The 17008-nt window shown below is 47.4% G+C and overlaps 1 protein-coding gene across 2 annotated transcripts in view; it reads left to right on the forward strand.

The window, feature by feature from the left end:
* SPG7 (SPG7 matrix AAA peptidase subunit, paraplegin) overlaps positions 1 to 17008 on the forward strand; it is a 34290-nt gene that overhangs the window by 1429 nt on the left and 15853 nt on the right. Inside the window, exons 2-4 of one of the 2 annotated variants that reach the window (XM_020788243.3) lie at positions 6022 to 6043; positions 11108 to 11207; positions 12141 to 12221. In XM_020788243.3, coding sequence (XP_020643902.3) covers positions 11123 to 11207; positions 12141 to 12221 — 166 coding nt within the window. In that variant the 5' untranslated portion in view covers positions 6022 to 6043; positions 11108 to 11122. Of the gene's footprint in view, positions 1 to 6021; positions 6044 to 10069; positions 10364 to 11107; positions 11208 to 12140; positions 12222 to 17008 lie in introns of those variants that run through there. The other variant, XM_020788242.3, reaches the window with a different exon arrangement.

Below are 17008 nucleotides of genomic sequence, written 5' to 3' on the forward strand. Positions count from 1 at the left end.
CCTCACGGGGAGGTGCGCTAGTAGAAGAACGTGCCAACTGGGGAGACTTAGATTAAGGTGCTCTGAGGCAGCCTAGTTTTGGCGGGAAAAAGCTGAGGCAAAACTGCGTAGTAACAGTGATCTAGCTTGCCAGCTGAGAGGCCCAGCAGAGGGGGGTAGGCTCTGACTCGATACTGTTGCAAGTAGTGCTGAAGAACAGCAGCAATCTCTAGGGAAAGCTGGTTCTGAGGCAAGAGGAAAAAGTGGTCGTTTTATTTTGAGGCTTGACTTTTTAAAGCAGCCTGGTCTGAGGGGGGATTATGCCCTTGACTCGAAGCCAGATAGCAGACATGAGTGAAGTGAAAGACCCCCAGATTGACCAAGGTTCTGAGGATGAATTTGGCTCAGTGCAGGGTGACAGCACAGGAGAGCAGAACCCAGAACTCAGAAAATTGATCCTAGTCCAACAGCATGAACTGAGGATGAGGCAATTTGAAATGGAGGAAAGGGAGAGGCAGGAAAGATTGGAGAGAGAGAGAATGGCGTTTGAATTAAAGAGATTGGAACTGATGAACCAGAACAATAATAATAATAGGGATTCTGAGGGAGGCCAACTGTCTAAAGCTGACCTGAAGAAATTCCCGGTGTACCACAAGGGAGATTGTCCTGAGGTGTTCTTTTCCTTAGTGGAAAGAGCGTTTGTGGACTTCTCAGTGAGGGAAACTGAGAAGATGACCATCATGCGGTCTTTAATCAGTGGTAGCCTGGCTGAGGTTTATGCCGAGATGCCTGAGGAACTGATGAAAGATTTTGCAGAGTTTAAGAAACTGGTGTTTGCCAGACATGGGATAAATGCAGAGCAGCTGAGACAAAGATTCAGGTCCCTCACCAAAAAACCAGAACAAACTTTTACCCAAGTGGGGGCCCAATTGGTGAGGCTGCTTGAGAAATGGCTATCGCAGGAGGGAATAGAGACCTATGAGCAGCTTAAAGATTTGATAGCACTGGAACAGTTCTATTCAGTCCTGCATGGGGAATTGAAATTCCAGGTGAGGGAAAGGAAACCAAAAACTGTGGCAGCAGCCGCAGAGATCGCGGATTTTATTTCCCAAATAAGAAAGCCCTTGGGTGAGGGGAAATCTGTGGGTAAACCCAAAGAAGCCTACAGCAAGTACTCTCAGGGACCAGGGAAAAGCCAGCAAGGGGGAGGGGCCCATGGTGAAGGGAAGCCCTCAGACATGAAACTAAGACCTCAGAATTTGGAGGGAAAACCCAAACAAGAGGAGAGAGAATCAAAATACACCAGAAAATGTTATTTCTGTCAGGGAAAGGGTCATCTAATCTCAGAGTGTGAGAAATTGAAGCAGCTAAAAGGAATGGTGCCTCAGAATTCTAGTGGGACCAAGCCAAAAGCTGTGTTCTGTGTCCAGAAAGAGCAAAGCTCATTGTCACTGAGGGAGCCTGTTGCCATGACTACTCAGTCTGGAACAGCTACCTCTGCTGATCAGGCTGAGGAAAATGGTCCTCTTATAGAGGTGAAGCGCTGCTTGCTGGTAAAAACAGATTCTCAGTTGTTTGAGACAGCCGGGGTGGACGTAGGAATACTTGACCGTCAGTATAGGGGGCTGCGGGACACTTGTTCCCAGGTAACCCTGTGCCATCCAGATATTATTCCTCGGGAGTTTATAATCCCAAATGAGAGCATGAAGGTGGCAGGTATTGAGGGGCAGGTAATCTCTCTGCCAGTAGCAGAGGTACCTGTCAACTTTCAAGGCTGGAGGGGAGATTGGCGGATAGCGATTTCATCGACTCTGCCAGCAGCCGTGCTCGTGGGAAATGACCTGGCTGAACATGTGAAACGGGTGCTAGTGATTACACGCTCACAAGCCACCACGGGGACAGTTCAGGGGGGTAATGATGAGCCAGAGACGGTAGCAGAGGGGAGTTCAGAAGCTGTGGTGGAAACCTTAACCACAGACAGCAGATTTGGACAGGAGCAAAAGGCAGACGCCACTCTCCAAAAGTGTTTTGAACAGGTGACTGATGCCCAGCTAACACCTGAAACCCCAGTGAGATTTCTGGAGAAAAAGGGGATTTTATATAGAGAAACCCTGAGGAATATCTCAAAAGGGGGAGATGGGATCAGAAGTCAGCTGGTGGTACCTGAAAAGTATCGCCCCATGATCTTACAAAGGGGTCACTCTGACATGTTTGCTGCACACTTAAGGGTGAAAGGGCCCCTTGATTTGATCAAACAAAATTGGGAGCAGATCACCCAGGATGACCCACAAGACGTTGTGACTTACATAGACACCTTGATGAATGACCTAAGGAGAAATCTAGAGCTGGCAGCAGAAAACCTGCAAGCTCAGAAGGTCAGACAGAAAACATGGTATGACCACAAAGCTAGAGAGAGGCACTTTGACCCAGGGGAGGAAGTGCTTTGGCTTAGGCCCTGCAGAGAGAATAAACTGCAGCTCAAATGGGCAGGACCATATAGGGTCATTTCCAAGATGTCAGACCTGAACTACCTAATAGAGCAGGAGGAGAACCAAGCAAGGAGGGTGGTTCATGTGAATGCCCTAAAACCCTACTACAGAGGGGAACAGAGGGTTTTATTCGCGATAAAAGCAGCTGAGAGCGAGGAAGCTGAGTTACCCTTCTGGGAGGGTAGAGGGGAAGTAAAATACAACCCAGAGGAGGTAAAGATCAGTCCTGCACTCACCCAAGACCAGCAGCAAGAACTAAAAATGCTGCTTAGTAAATATCAACAGGTGTTTTCTAACAAGCCGGGGATAGTGAAGGGAGTGATGCATCGGATCCACACAGGGGATGCACCCCCGCAGGCAGTATCCCCATACCGAGTAACGGGACCCTATAGGGACAAGGTGCGGAAGGAGCTGGACGAGATGCTGAGGGAGAACATAATCGTCCCCTCTTCTAGTCCTTGGTCCTCTCCGATAGTCCTTGTGGACAAGCCTGATGGGAGCATTAGGTTTTGTGTCGATTACAGGAAATTAAACCGTGTAACCACTCCTGATGCCTACCCAATGCCCAGGCTAGACAACCTGATTGAAACCATAGGGGGTTGTCGGTTCATCTCATCATTGGACCTGGTAAAGGGATATTGGCAATTAAGAATTGATCCCAGGGATCAAGAAAAGACTGCCTTTTGCAGCCCTTTTGGTCTCTATGAGTTTCGAGTCCTGAGCTTTGGTCTCAGAAATGCACCAGCCACATTCCAAAGGCTGATGGACCAGACCTTGGCAGGGCTCAGTGACTTTACAGTGGCCTACATTGACGACATAGGGATCTTCAGTAATACCTGGGAAGATCACCTGATACACCTGGAGTTAGTGCTGCAGAGGTTAAGTGCAGCAGGGCTAACAGTAAAGGCCAGCAAGTGTCAGCTGGGTAGCCCAGAAATAAAATACTTGGGTCACATGGTAGGGGGAGGAATGATAAAACCCCTGGAGGCCAAAATAGAAGCTGTTCGTGATTGGCCTAGACCCAACACCAAGAAAAAGGTCAAATCATTTCTTGGGTTGGTGGGCTACTACAGAAAGTTCATCCCGAGGTTTAGCGAGATTGCGGCTCCGCTGACCGATCTGACGAGGAAGAAGGCTGATGACCGCATCCCGTGGACCAGCGACTGTGAGGCGGCGTTCCAGAGGTTGAAGGAGGCGTTAATCAACTATCCTGTCCTGCGTGCTCCAGACTTCGACCGGGAGTTCATCATCTACACAGATGCGTCTAACAGCGGGGTAGGAGCAGTTCTGTGCCAGGAGGATGAGAATGGTGACCAGCATCCAGTGTCCTACCTGAGTAGGAAACTTCAAAAAGGTGAGAGACATTTGGCAACCGTGGAGAAGGAGTGTTTGGCCATAGTCTACGCGATCCAGAAGGCCAAGCCTTACATCTGGGGAAGACATTTTATTCTGTGTACTGACCATTCACCATTGCAATGGTTAAAGACTATGAAAACCCACAATAGCAAACTTATGAGGTGGGCTTTAAACCTACAGGACTATGACTTTGAAGTGAAGGTGGTCAGAGGGTCAGTGAACTGTGTTGCTGACGCCTTATCAAGAAGACCTGAAGATTGAAGACGGCGAAAGAACATGGACTATGTGTATATAATGATGACAAAAAGTTAAATGTACCTGGTTTTGAAATTGGTTTGTATGAATAAAGGTAAATGGATGTACTGTATATGGTAAAATGTTTAAATGCATATTTGCTATGGTTAACTTGGAGTGTAAGTATGAGTAAGTATAATATGGTATGTATAACTGTTGTTGTGTATTTTATACAGGTTGTTTTTTGGTGAAAAGCACGTTAGCTTTCCCCCTACAAAACAACTTTTAAAGAGGGGAGGTGTTACATACAGCACTGATGTTACCTGTCTGTCATGGGTTTGGAGGGAAAGTTCCATCCTATGGGGAGTGGAAGGCGGGACATCAGGAGGAGGGGCTGTACTGTATAAATATGTGATGCGTGTGTGGAGAAGCTAAGCAGACGAAGCAGCAGCTGGGAAGAAGGAGTTGGTGTGGGAGTCTGTGTGTCAGACAGGGTACTACTGTGTGTCAGTCAGTACCAACCTGATAGGTTCAGGTGTCTGTTGGTTAGCCAGAACTGATAGGTTCAGGGTCTGTGCTTCAAGTTAAGGGTTCTGTGTGAACCAAACTGTATGCTTGTATGAGTGAGAATAAGCCACGTTACTATATTTTATTCACCTGATTGTTTATTTTTCCCTGTGTGTATTTAAAATAAACCTTATTCTTTTTATTGTTCAAAAATCCATCCCTGGTCTGTGTGACTTCTTAAAGGGAATGGTTGGTGGCAGCTTAGTGTAACTGTGTGGCAGATCCCAGTAGGTCTGGGTTTGTCACAGCAAGGTTACAAGAACTAGCAAAACTATTGCTCTGATTAGGCTTCTCATTGCATAAGGCAGCCTTGTCAGTTCAGCTTACATCTCTCCTCTCTCTGGCTTGGCTCCTTATCTCTTCCTGGCTAGGTTTTGGGCATAGATGTGTAAAATGGCAACCAGCAACTGTTAGCATTACAAAAATGGCGAATTGCCTCCGCTCCAGATTGTAAGTTTGCGCCTGGAACGGGTTTGCAGCAGAAGCAGAGACAGACACGTACACTCAGAAGAGAGAGGAAGGGGGGGGAGGCGGAATTAAAGCTATCCACAGCCGTGTGATTATCATGGAGCATTCCTAGCATCTTTGTGCCTGCTCCCCTTTTCTTGAGTACTCCATGCTCTGTTATTGCTTGTGCTCAACTTGGGTGATGCTGGCAGAGAGAGAAAGTGGCCTGTTTGTACACTGTTGAGTCATTGAAGCCTTTGCAGTAAGCTAAACCATCGCCTCTTCTTTCACAGGCGGCTGCTCTCCTCCCCGCCAAAGCAGGAAAAGAAAGGCGATAACCCTGGTATCTCCAGACTGGCCCCACTGCATTTCTGGCTTGAATTAAGCTGGGGGGGGCGTTGAGTGTGAGATAGTGCACCAATTACTTGCTCTGTGTGCAATTCTCAGCCCTTTGTAACAAGAGGAATACATTGTCAAGCATGGCTCCTTCCAGCAAGCCAGTTTATTGATATTGCTGTGGTTGGTGGAAGAAGCGTTTTTTCCACCACAGCAGACTTGCTCTGGGGTACAAAAATAACCCACAGGCATATTTTAAATAAGCTGTGAAATGTTGTAAAAATATTGTAAGGGGGAAAGTCTTAAAATCATTCCCTAAAAGTCATTTTGCTGTACCAAATCCGTAATGTTGCCCTGTCATCTGGCATGGCTCTGGAATGTGAACAACACACAGAAGTTCTGCAATACTTGGTTTGGATTTATACCATCTAAACTATGGCAGAGGACCCAGTTGGGAGTTGTGATGGATAGCTATATGCTGCAATAGAGTCTGGGGTTGCCTCTTGCAGTTATAAGGGTCCATCTATTAGTGACTTCAATGAATAGCTGCAGTTGCATGAAGTGGAATAATGCACAGACTATGTCACTAGAATCTCTTTTTTCTCCCCCACAGGCAGGCGGTTTCCTGTGGCTAGGTAAGTGTCTTGGTTTTTATTTTCCTAGCAGGAGGCATTGATAATGTGATGATCTCCTATTTCAGTCTCCATTCTTGTGCCACAAAATATATGGCTTGGTTGTTTTGGACACAGAAGATTGGCAGGCATTTATTCTGACTTGACGGGTTTGCTTGTCTCCAACCAACTCACTTTGCAATAGGGGCAGTGCCATAGGAGACAGCATACAGTTTGGGTGTTGGTACACCCTACAAATCATTAGAGAAGTTATGCTTAATTCACCCTAAAATGTCTTTACCTTTTGGGAAGGAAAAAAAGGCCCCCATCACTGCCATTTGCCTCAACTGTAATGATCTGGGTCAGACTAGAAACTCAATTACTTATGGAGCACACACATTTGACAAGCAAAAACTGAAAAGGGCGAACTCACATGTTAAGAACTGGATTGTAAAGAATCACTGTTCTCCCATTTATATTGTGCAATTACTGTCAGAGATGTAGCTCACCTCTGACTTAGTTGTTATTGCAAGACTGTAGCAGGGTTTTTTTTTTCTTCTCTTGAACAACTTCCTCCAGTAACAGCAAAACCACTTTTCAAAATACTGCCTTCAGCAGCCCATTTTCTCCAATGATGTCATGGCTGGACTGTCTCCCAGTGAGGCCAGCATGGATCAGGCTATATCTCTCTTCCCTGAATACTGGATATGTTCCCAAAGGAAGCCTTATTACCACTCAAAGGACAGTGAATGAAGTCACCTTTTTTCAAGGTTACATTTCATACATTCAGAGAGTGGTTGGTAATGCTTCCAATTATGTAATCCAAGTGGTACATCTCCTGCTGTATTAATTCTAAACTGTTGTAATTGGACTTTATTTCAAAGCCAAAATGCATAAGCCTGCAATGCTAATACTATATCACCGGTACTCATCCAGAACAAGGCAGGAAACATTGTGAGAGACCCAGGCTAATTGCATCCTACTTTGTACTAGGGGTGTTTCTCTTTTCATACTATTTAATGTGTATTATGTTCCTCAATGTTATTTGGGTCTGTTTTGACATGTGAAGCATTATTTGAGCTAGAAGAAAGGTATTATGCCCATGGACACTGCAAATCAGGGTTCATTACTTCATAAAGGATGCTTCTAATGGCAATTTTTAGAATATATATTCTAATTGCATTTTAATTATTTTGCCCTTTTATTTTGCCTTTTTATTGTATTTTAAATGCTGTAAGCCGCCCAGAGACCTTCGGGTAGTGTGGGCGGCATATAAGTTAAATAAATAAATAAATAAATAAATAAATAAATAATGTTATTTTATTGTCCCAGCTACAGCTGGGAGAAAACAGAGAACAGAAAGACTTATTTTCTGACAGTGCGGAAGAAATTTTAGAATACTATGGACCTATATCTGACTTGGCTTACGGCAGCTTCTTAGGGTCCTCTGTTGTAAAGTGATGTGTAAGTCTTATTAGCATGACACATTTCTAGAACCAGTTCATTAAGTCACATTTTGTCCTTCATGTCCAATCAACTTGACCACCCTATCCCCGTTTTTTAGACTCTCATGGTTACTTGAACGTCACTTTTCACATACAAATTGTAACTGAATCCTAAAGTGCAATTTCAAATAAAGCTGAAATCTTAAGTATGCTTGCTTGAAAATAAACACCATCAAAACCAGTGAGATTTATTTCAGATAGAGTATATTCAGTATGGGTATATCAATGTGAAATATTTTTCTTTCAGAAATGCAAGGGGTAAAACTCACCTCCCCACTCCATAAATGTGCTATGACTCTTGTAGACTTTACTGCCAATTTGTGTCTCTCTCACACCCACACATATAAATTGGGAATATATATCAGAAGTGTGTGCTTCCAGGTATACGTTTGTTGTTGTTTAGTTGTTAAGTCGTGTCTGACTCTTTGTGACCCCATGGACCAGAGCATGCCAAGCCCTCCTGTCTTCCACTGCCTCCCAGAGTTGGGTCAAATTCATGTTGGTCACTTTGATGACCCTGTCCATCCATCTCGTCCTCTGTCATCCCCTTCTCCTCTTGCCTTCACACTTTCCCAACATCAGGGTCTTTTCCAGGGAGTCTTCTCTTCCCATGAGATGGCCAAAGTATTGGAGTCTCAGCTTCAGGATCTGTCCTTCCAGGGTGCACTCAGGGTTGATTTCCTTTAGAATGGATAGGTTTGTTCTCCTTGCAGTCCAGGGGACTCTCAAGAGTCTCTTCCAGCACCACAATTCAAAAGCATCAATTCTTCAGCGGTCAGCCTTCTTTATGGTCCAGCTCTCACTTCCATACATCGCTAATGGAAAAACCATAGCTTTGACTATGCAGACCTTTGTTGACAGGGTGATGTCTCTGCTTTTTAAGATCGCTGTCTAGGTTTGTCATCACTCGCCTCCCAAGAAGCAGGCATCTTTTAATTTCGTGGCTACTGTCACCATCTGCAGTGATCATGGAGCCCAAGAAAGTAAAAATGTGTACTGCAATTGTAAACATGTGTTTCAATCGATTGCATCCAATTCTTATGACACAGAGTTTGCCAGCCGTTACCAAGTATAGCCACTGAATATTATATCTGCAAATGGAGCTGCTTACCAGTTACATCATGACTACAAAGAGGCATTCAAGTGTGATATAGAGGTTATTTAGCAGGCTCTTTGCTTGATTAGAAAATTTACTCAGTGCTGGTCACAGACAAAACTGGTTAATATCCTGGGTGTGCCTGTCACAAAGATGGTCACTGCGATATCTCAGTAGCAGAAGGAAGAGTTTTGCAACTCTGTTCTGTTTGAATGGCTGTTGCCTACAGAGGTTTGGACAGGGAAGAGCAGGCTTCTTGATTGCTGCTCATGAAACTGTGAAAGCCTCTGAGCATTACAGACCTGTTCTTCAAGCAGAACCATATTGTGGCTTTAAAATGATGGGAACATCAGCGTATGTGTATACCATTAACCTGAAGGTGACAGAACTGATCTTCTAACCATATCCATGTCTACTGTGGGGTTTTTTCCCTCTGTTGCTCATCTGTTAACAGGTCTATCCTGTTTATTAGCCTTAAGTCTTTTTTTCCCCTACAACTTGAATAGTCTGCGTTTGGATAATTCTGCAGAGCTCAAATGTGCATGTATTTTGTTCAGAAAAAACTCTCTGAATGAAACTGACACCCTTTTATTAATAATGCCGATCTGTCCCACATGCAAATCTGAAACTTACTACTCCCAGTCTTGGAGCCAGAATTAACGCATGTATGGTATGATGTTGCATCCTCCTACTTCCTGCCCCCTCCTTTTTTTTAACCCATGCTGTACTCTGTTTCTTCATGTTTTCTTTCTTTCTATAGAAACTCACTTGCCATTTTTAGGCCTTTTTGGCCTGTGGCACTCTTCTGACAATCTTTCAAACAGCAGTGTGCTATATTTGGAAAAACAAACCCGAGCGTGGTATAGAAAGAATGTAAGAGGCTGGTGGTTTGTTAGCCAGGCGGGCTTGGCTCCTTCTCCCTCTTAGGGACCATCGGGTCCTGGTCAGGAGAAGAACAGGCAGCTGGGGGGGGGGGGAGGAGGAGAAGGAGCCCCCCCTTTTTTTTCCTGCTTGCAGCCTGCTTCCAGGGCTCTCCTGCCTGATTTTTGTCTTATTTCCCTTTTTTTTCCCTTCCCACCCGGTCTTCCACCCCTCCTTGGTTTGGTTTTTCCTAGTCGGTGCCCTGGCCTCCTAAAGAGAGAAAGAAAGAGAGAGAGAGAGTCTGGGTCTTGCTTGTGTTTTATCTGCAAAGCGCTGGGGGGGAGCCGCCTTTCTCCCCCCGCCCCCGCATCTCCCCCCCGCCCGATTTCTGCAGCGCAGGATGATCGCGCGGGGGGGGGGGCCGCTCGCCCGGGCCCGCGAGGCTCTTCGGACCGCAGCCGTCCCTTGAGAGGCGGCCTGGCCCTCCGGAGAGGAGAGCGCCCTTTCGGGGGCGGGTGGGGGGGTGCTCGGCCTCGGCCTCCCTACTTGGGGGGGGGAGTTCTGCTCCTGGCGGGCCGCGGCGGCCATCTTGAGCGTGGGCCGGCGAGGAAGGCGCTGCCCGCTTCCAAGATGGCGGCCGCCGCCTCCGCTCCTTCCTGAAGCCGGGGCCTCCCGCTTGCCCTCCGCCCCGAGGTGCTCCGAACCGCCGCCATGGCCGGGGCCGCCTCGCGGTTGTTGCTCCTCCGGAGAAGCGGCTGCCGCCTGCTGTGGATGCCACGGGTTCTCTCCGCGGCCGGGCTCCGGGCCTTGCGCTGCTTGGCCTCCGCCACTCCCGGCCAAGGCCGTCCCGGTGGTGGGGGCGGCGGCGGCGGCGGCCTCCAGGTAAGCGGGGGCCGGAGGGGAGCCCCCCCCGGGGAGGCCCAAGGCCAACAACCCCCCCCCCCGACCACCACCACCACCACGAAAACCAAGGGAGAGGATAGAGGAGGAGCAGGAACCCCCGCCGCCATGAGAGCGGACGTTATCGTTCCTTTTCGTCTCGTTATCGTTACTGTCCCTGTGCCTGAGGGAGGGGGATGTGGGAGCCACCCTGGGGCAAACGCCTGCATCCGGAAACCCCAGCTTCCCCCCCCCCCCAAAGAAAGAACCCCACACGTCTGTCCTTGGATGAAGAGAGATGGAGGGACCCGTGCCGAAGGGCCGGACTGATTCTTGAGGGGGAGCCCGGCGGGATCCGGGAGGCCTGGGCTGAGCGCCGGGCTGCCCAAGGCGGCCCCCTCGATTAACAACAAACAAGCTGGCCCGGGCGGCGGCGGCGGCGGCGGCTTCTTCTTCCAGGGGGGAACCCAGATGGGATCCTGTTGGCCTCTGTGGGAAATAGATCTTTTTAAATTTAATTTTGCAGGCAGTGCCGCTGTTGGCGTAAAGGTCCCTGCTGCCCTCTCTGATTAAGCCGCATTTTGCAAAAATGCCTTGAGAGGAGCGCCTTGCTGCCCTGGAGGATCCCACTTACTCTTGGGCCGCAACGCATGCTTTTCTTAAAAATAAAGAGGTAGAGAACTGGACGTCGTCTCCTTCTTTGCAAACCTCTACAAAATTGCCTTTCCCGTTTTCTCTCCTCCTCAGAGCCTTCTTTCCCAAATGCTTTCTCCCACACCTCAAGGACTCCTCGCTGGGTCTGCAAGGAAGAGGCCATTTGCTCCCCTGCAACTCTGGAGACTTCTGAGTGAGTAAGGGAAGTCATCTGTGTCTCCGGAAACAAACAAAAGAGGAGTGGAGCGGGGGGGGGGGGGGGGGAGGGAAGTAAAATAATGTACCGCTTTACATATGAGCAGTTTCATTTCTGTGTGAGCTTTTGTGGGTCAAAATCCATTTCTTTGGACACCTGGAATACAAATACATGCCTCCTGTGTTTATTCCATGGTGGCGAGATTGACCTCCCGGTGAAGATACAGATAACAAAATGACAATGATTGTCTAACACGAATGGGACGGTCAAGCAGATCAGAGCCAGGATGGACTTGTTTCCCCTGGAATGCTCAGCGTTGTACCTGAGACACAGGCCACAGTCCATCAAGGAAGACAAGTTAGTTTATACCCTTAAGAGATTACAGGAAGCTGGGTTATTCATACATAGAGTGCATTAAGAACCTTTGATCTCTATCAAGTGCCTTTCTATAGCATTTGTTTTGTGCCTTTCTATAGCATTTGCACTGGACGTTATTTTCTGCTGCCTTGCCATCCCACTCCATATTCATGTTGTTTTAGGTATATCACTTCCCATGTTCGTCAGAGTGGTGTGCACAATCAGAGCTCAGACTTTGAGCCCAGAAAATATTGAATAATTATTTCCAAAGGGTGAGGATTTTGTGGGGAGACTGTACTAGGTATGATGAGAATGACTGTTCGGGGGGCCTCCCCAGGCACACACACATGCACACACACACCCAAAGGGAAAGGAAGGGTCTGATGAGGCTCGTCTCTCCACCAGTGTTGAGGGCCGTTGTGGGCCCCACAGGTCATATGGCCACGCTTAAACCCATAAGAACTGGAGCCCTGGTCCATTTCCAAGCAACAGATGATACGTGATTAGGCCCTGCCCTGCACAGTCCATGAGGAAGAGCCATCCCCTGACCCTGTTTCCTTTGTTTGTTTCTAGATGGCATTTGCTATTTTTCTACCTCTGGCTCTCATCACAGTAGCGAAAAATCTAAAGGGAAACCCCCAGAAGACGATGAAGGTAAGTGAGAATTATATTTTTTCTCTAAAGTTTTGTGGCAGGAATTTAAAAAAAAACAGAGTGTGTGTGTGTGTTACTGCAGAGAACGGAGTGTCTGTGAGACTGTATATAGTATATTTCTGGTTGCATGCAACAAAAGGACTCCCATTTTCTTTCTTCACTGCAGAGTAGAGCTCTGCCAATTCCAGTTTGCTACAGGTACCTTTAGATCAAACAGAAGTATATTAATTTTTGCTGAACCTGTCAAGTCTGATCTGTGCAGTTCTCTGTAGCCCAGGACAAGCAGTTTATTTATTCTTTGCTTTGCTGAGTTCTTCAGACTGTAAGTGCTTTTTGGTGGGGGGGGGTATTTCAGATATCAGAACCATTCAGAACCTAATGTTAAATTGGTTCTATGTTCTTGGATTTGGAGGGGGAAAACAACCCTCTTCTACTGGGGAATGCTTTATTGACCCAGCTTCAGTTTTGCAGGATCTTCACATAGTTAACATTCTTAGCCAATTTGTTTCTGTAGAAGTGCAACATTTTTGGAGTGCTGTTCTTACTGCTACAGTGACTTTAGCTTTGATTTTGGGTAACCATGCGGATGTAATGAAAGAGTGGGAAGTTTTCTTAGGCATGAGTCTAGCCTTAGAACTTGGGACACTTACCCTTTTGGACTATATATCCTGGAAGTAGTGGCCTGGAAAAGCAGGTTTTCAAGCCTCTCTCCTGGGGAGTATTTAATCTGAGCACCAGGAAGTCAATTCAGAGTCTGTGGTGGATCGCAATAAATGCATGGGTGTGACACCCGCTGAGTGAATTGATTTAAATCATGTTGCTTTCTGTCATAGTTTGAAGAAGAGTTCACATTAGAAGGCTCAGAAGGCTTGGTGTCATTAAGAAGGGAGGGGAAAGATTCAGTTAGCACTGGAAGATAAGGCTGATCAGGTTTCCTATTTCTCGTCTCCGTACATTGCTCTTAAACCCCTCAAGGCACATACCCTGCTTGAGAAGTGCAGGTGATCCTGACAGCATCTGCCAGACCCTGGTACTAGGAGAGATAGAAAGATTGACCTAAATAATCTGTACAGACACTGTTGAATCTCATAAAATTGAGTCTCCATTCCAAGATTTGCTGTGCCATATTTACATAACTTCTAGGGGAAGAATACATGAATAATATAAGTGAAAGAAAGAAAGAAAGAAATATTGCCTCATAGTAAAAAAAATTAGAAAATCATCATCCTTATTGTATAAAGAGATGTTTGAATTATAACACATTTTAATGTGAAACTAGAATCACCTAGGACTGCAAAATAATCCAAATACCATCTTAACGCTTTAGATTTTAAAAAATCCTTGCTTTTTAGGATGTGGCTCCTTTAAAAATTCCTCTGCTGAGCTATAAAAAGGCCTCCTACAGATGCTTAGTTTCAGAGTGGCTTGGGTTTTTTTTTTCACACAACCTGGGTTTTGAGTTTGAGCTGACCTGACAGTGCCCCCAATTTTAGCATCTTCTCCCTTAGAGCTTTCAGCAGCTTCTCATGGATGAAGCTAAGCAGCCGTGGTGGCTCTGTTTTCCCTTCCTTCCTTTCTTTCCTTACTGTAATTTGACTCTGCCTTTTTAAAGAGAGATTTGTCCTTCCCGGAACACACGTGTTCATCTATCCCAGTGCTGAGAGACTAGAAAAGCTTCTGGCCCAGCCGGGAGCTTACTCTCCTGCTCCCTCCTGGCTGCAAAGTCCTCCGGCTGCTCCCCTGGCCCATGAATGCAAACCTCCACTGAGACACAGAGGAAGCCTCTTCTCCTTCCCTCCTGTGCTGTCAAGGCCAGGGGCCAGGGACGATGCGGGAGAGGGTCTCCTGTGACCGAGATAGAATGTGGGACACGTGAACTGCCTGTTGCTGCGGAGCCTTAGGGGGTTCCGAACCCTTTCTTTGGGCTCTTGACCCACCATGTCAGAGCCCAGTTTCTAGCTGCTCTTGCTGTTCTTTGTGCACAGCATAGATGAAGAAACGATGAGCCCTTACACATTCTCTAACAAAGGCCGAGTGAGGCAACTGTTGTTTTTCCTTACATTTTATAGATTGGACATTTTAAGGAAGGGGGAGGCTATGTGAAGGCAGAATATGAATTTACATCTTCCTGATTCTGTGTTAGCTGCCATGCCCGGGGAGCTGAAACGAAGGATGAAAAGGAACCGGGGGGTGGGGGGGGTAGTTTGTGGGGGAAATCATCTTGATGTGCTATCCTGCATGGGGGTGAGGAAGAGACACTTCAGCTGGCCGTTCCAAAGGTGGTATTGGCTCACCTGATCAGCAGTTCCTATCAGAGTAGGAATGGGTCTCTTGTTTGCTGCCTTCCTGCCTCTCCTGCACAGGGAGAAGATAGTTCTTTGGGAAGCAAAAACCCACTGGCCAGGGCAAGTTGTAGAGATGATACAGGATCTCTCCAGGAGCAGCGCTTGTGTTTTCAGGTGCCCGAAAGTTTACACACAATATGGCCAGTCTCCTGAACAGAAGGTGTGGGGTGGTCGGCTTGTGTAAACCATGGCCTGCTGAACTCCAGGGCCTTTTCCTCTCTCATGTGGGGGAGGCCATCCCTTGATTTTGAGAGGCAGAAGCGTTGTTGCCTGTATCTTCGGGGGAAAGCTCATCCCGGCAGTAATTATTTACAAAGAGTTCTGCAGCCTGTCACTGCAGCCCTTGCAAGCTTTTAATCTCAGAGTTCAGGTTTGGGGTTAATGGCAAATCATTTCTTCATGAAGGCTTCCCGAGGCAGCAGTGAGTCCCACAGCTGCCGCCTGTAAGTGGCTCTTCCAGCTAGAATATGACTTATTTATGGGGTGTTTAGTGTGGCCGTTCTACAGCTCTGGAGAGGGGTGCCACTTTATAAAAATGGCTGTCTCTGCCGCTGGTGGCCCGACAGAGCTTGGTGGCAGAGGTTCTGAGCAGTCAAGAGGGACGAGCGAAATGCGGAGCAGGGAGAGGCCTCTCCCCTCACTTGGCTCCCCTCTGTGCTGTGGAGCTTCCCGCATTAACCTCAGTTCTAGTCGCCTCTTGTGGTGGTGGTGGTAGGAAAGCCTTCTATGCTGGATAATGGAACATAAAGATCTTGTCTGTTCTGATGGCCCCTGACACTCGGAGAAGGAGGAATACCTGATCTGGATTTCCTGGCAGTGACAGGAGATCATGGCTTGCCCAAAAAAGGGGAAGAAAAAAAGCAAGAGAGATGGATAGGACCAAGAGGTTTGGGGGTGTGGATCCAAAGTGGCCGCTGGGCCAGGCTAGACTGGAAAGCAATCCAGAAACCCCTTTCTCAGGGAGCTCTTCTTGTTTCCTAAGCCTGCCTGTGAGAAGAAGGATAGTGGATGACTCAGCGGGATTACAAGCTTGATATGCGGGGCATACTTTGTGAAAGTCCAAAGGAGGAAGAGGAGAAGGAGGCCTTTTATGGACTCGACCAGTAACTTAAACATGGGGCTGAACTTCCAAGTCTCACAGAGTTCCTCGTCCGATAGAATGAGCATTTTGTGCCAAAAAATTCTCTGCCCTCATTTGGCGCTCTCTGAAAACTGCCCATGAGTCTGTCTGCTGGGGAGATCTGTGTCGGCCAGAAGTCTGTGTGTGGTTCCTTTGGGGGGTATCCTGAAAGATCAGGGCTGCAGATGTTCAGCAAGTCCCCTGCTTACAGGCTGTCTGCCTTGCCATAAAGACTTCATTCCTAGAGAGAAGCCCTGAATTTGCCTTAAGAATCCTTCCTTCTAGGTCGCACCTTCCCATGCCGGCAAGCGGCAGCATCTGGGACTGCTTGCAACTGGAACGTGTTGGCACTCTGTTATGTTTGTGGAAATCCAACACACACACACACACCCCCGCCCAAAGAAGCTTCTGTTTCCTTCAAAAGTGTGTCGCTTCCTCTCCACTGCAACTTTATATCGGGCACGGGCTTGCGACCCTGTGATGGATTTGCTCGTTCTTCCATCGCTGGGCCTTCCCGATAAGACACAACCGGGACATGGTGGGTGAAGAGGACAAAGGAGCAGAAGGGAGGGCCTGGTTCCCAAGCTGCCGTTGTTGAAGAAACAGTAGCTTTATCTGAAAGACCTGGTTTCACTCGAGAGAAGCCATTGGAAACTTAGGAGAGAGAGCAAGACGTGAGTGAAATACGGCCCCAGGTGTCTCTTTGACAGCCTCGTCAGACTCTGGGTGCAGTTGGATCTTTGGACCTTATTTTTTTGGTGCGTATTGGTTGTAACTGGTGGTGCTTGCTGATAAATGCATTTATGAACCAATGTGTGAATCAGCCTAGTCTGGGCTGTTGGGAGGCGTTTTTCCTCCCAACAAAACATATATTTTATTGGAGAGCTTGGATCAACGGCCCTGATCACAGAATGTGCTGCTTGTAGGTTTGGGCAGCCTCTGGAACGTAAAGGTCAGATAGGAGAGGAAGGCACCCTGCATGCATGGCATAAAAGAGAAAAGCATCTCGGACTCCTGGGAACCTTTTTAATCTTTCCCATTTGAGTTCTGAATGGATTGAAAAAGACAGATTCCCAGAGTTGTGCTGAAAAAAACCTGGCCATGGGACAACAGTGGGGTCTGCAGCTCCAGGGGCCCCTCCAGCTTTATAGCGCAGCCTGGAGAAGGACTTGGAAGGGTGGCGAGGAGGTCTTTGCTACCTTCTCCGTATATGTAAGGATGGGGAGATGTGCCATCAGGGACCACTACTGCCTGCAGTCTGTCTTTTTCCATGCAACGAAGTCTAATTCTCTCTCACACACTGCCAATGGATTCCAGTTAGT

The sequence above is a fragment of the Pogona vitticeps genome, chromosome 10, assembly GCF_051106095.1.
Source record: "Pogona vitticeps strain Pit_001003342236 chromosome 10, PviZW2.1, whole genome shotgun sequence".
NCBI classification, from domain to species: Eukaryota; Metazoa; Chordata; class Lepidosauria; order Squamata; family Agamidae; genus Pogona; species Pogona vitticeps.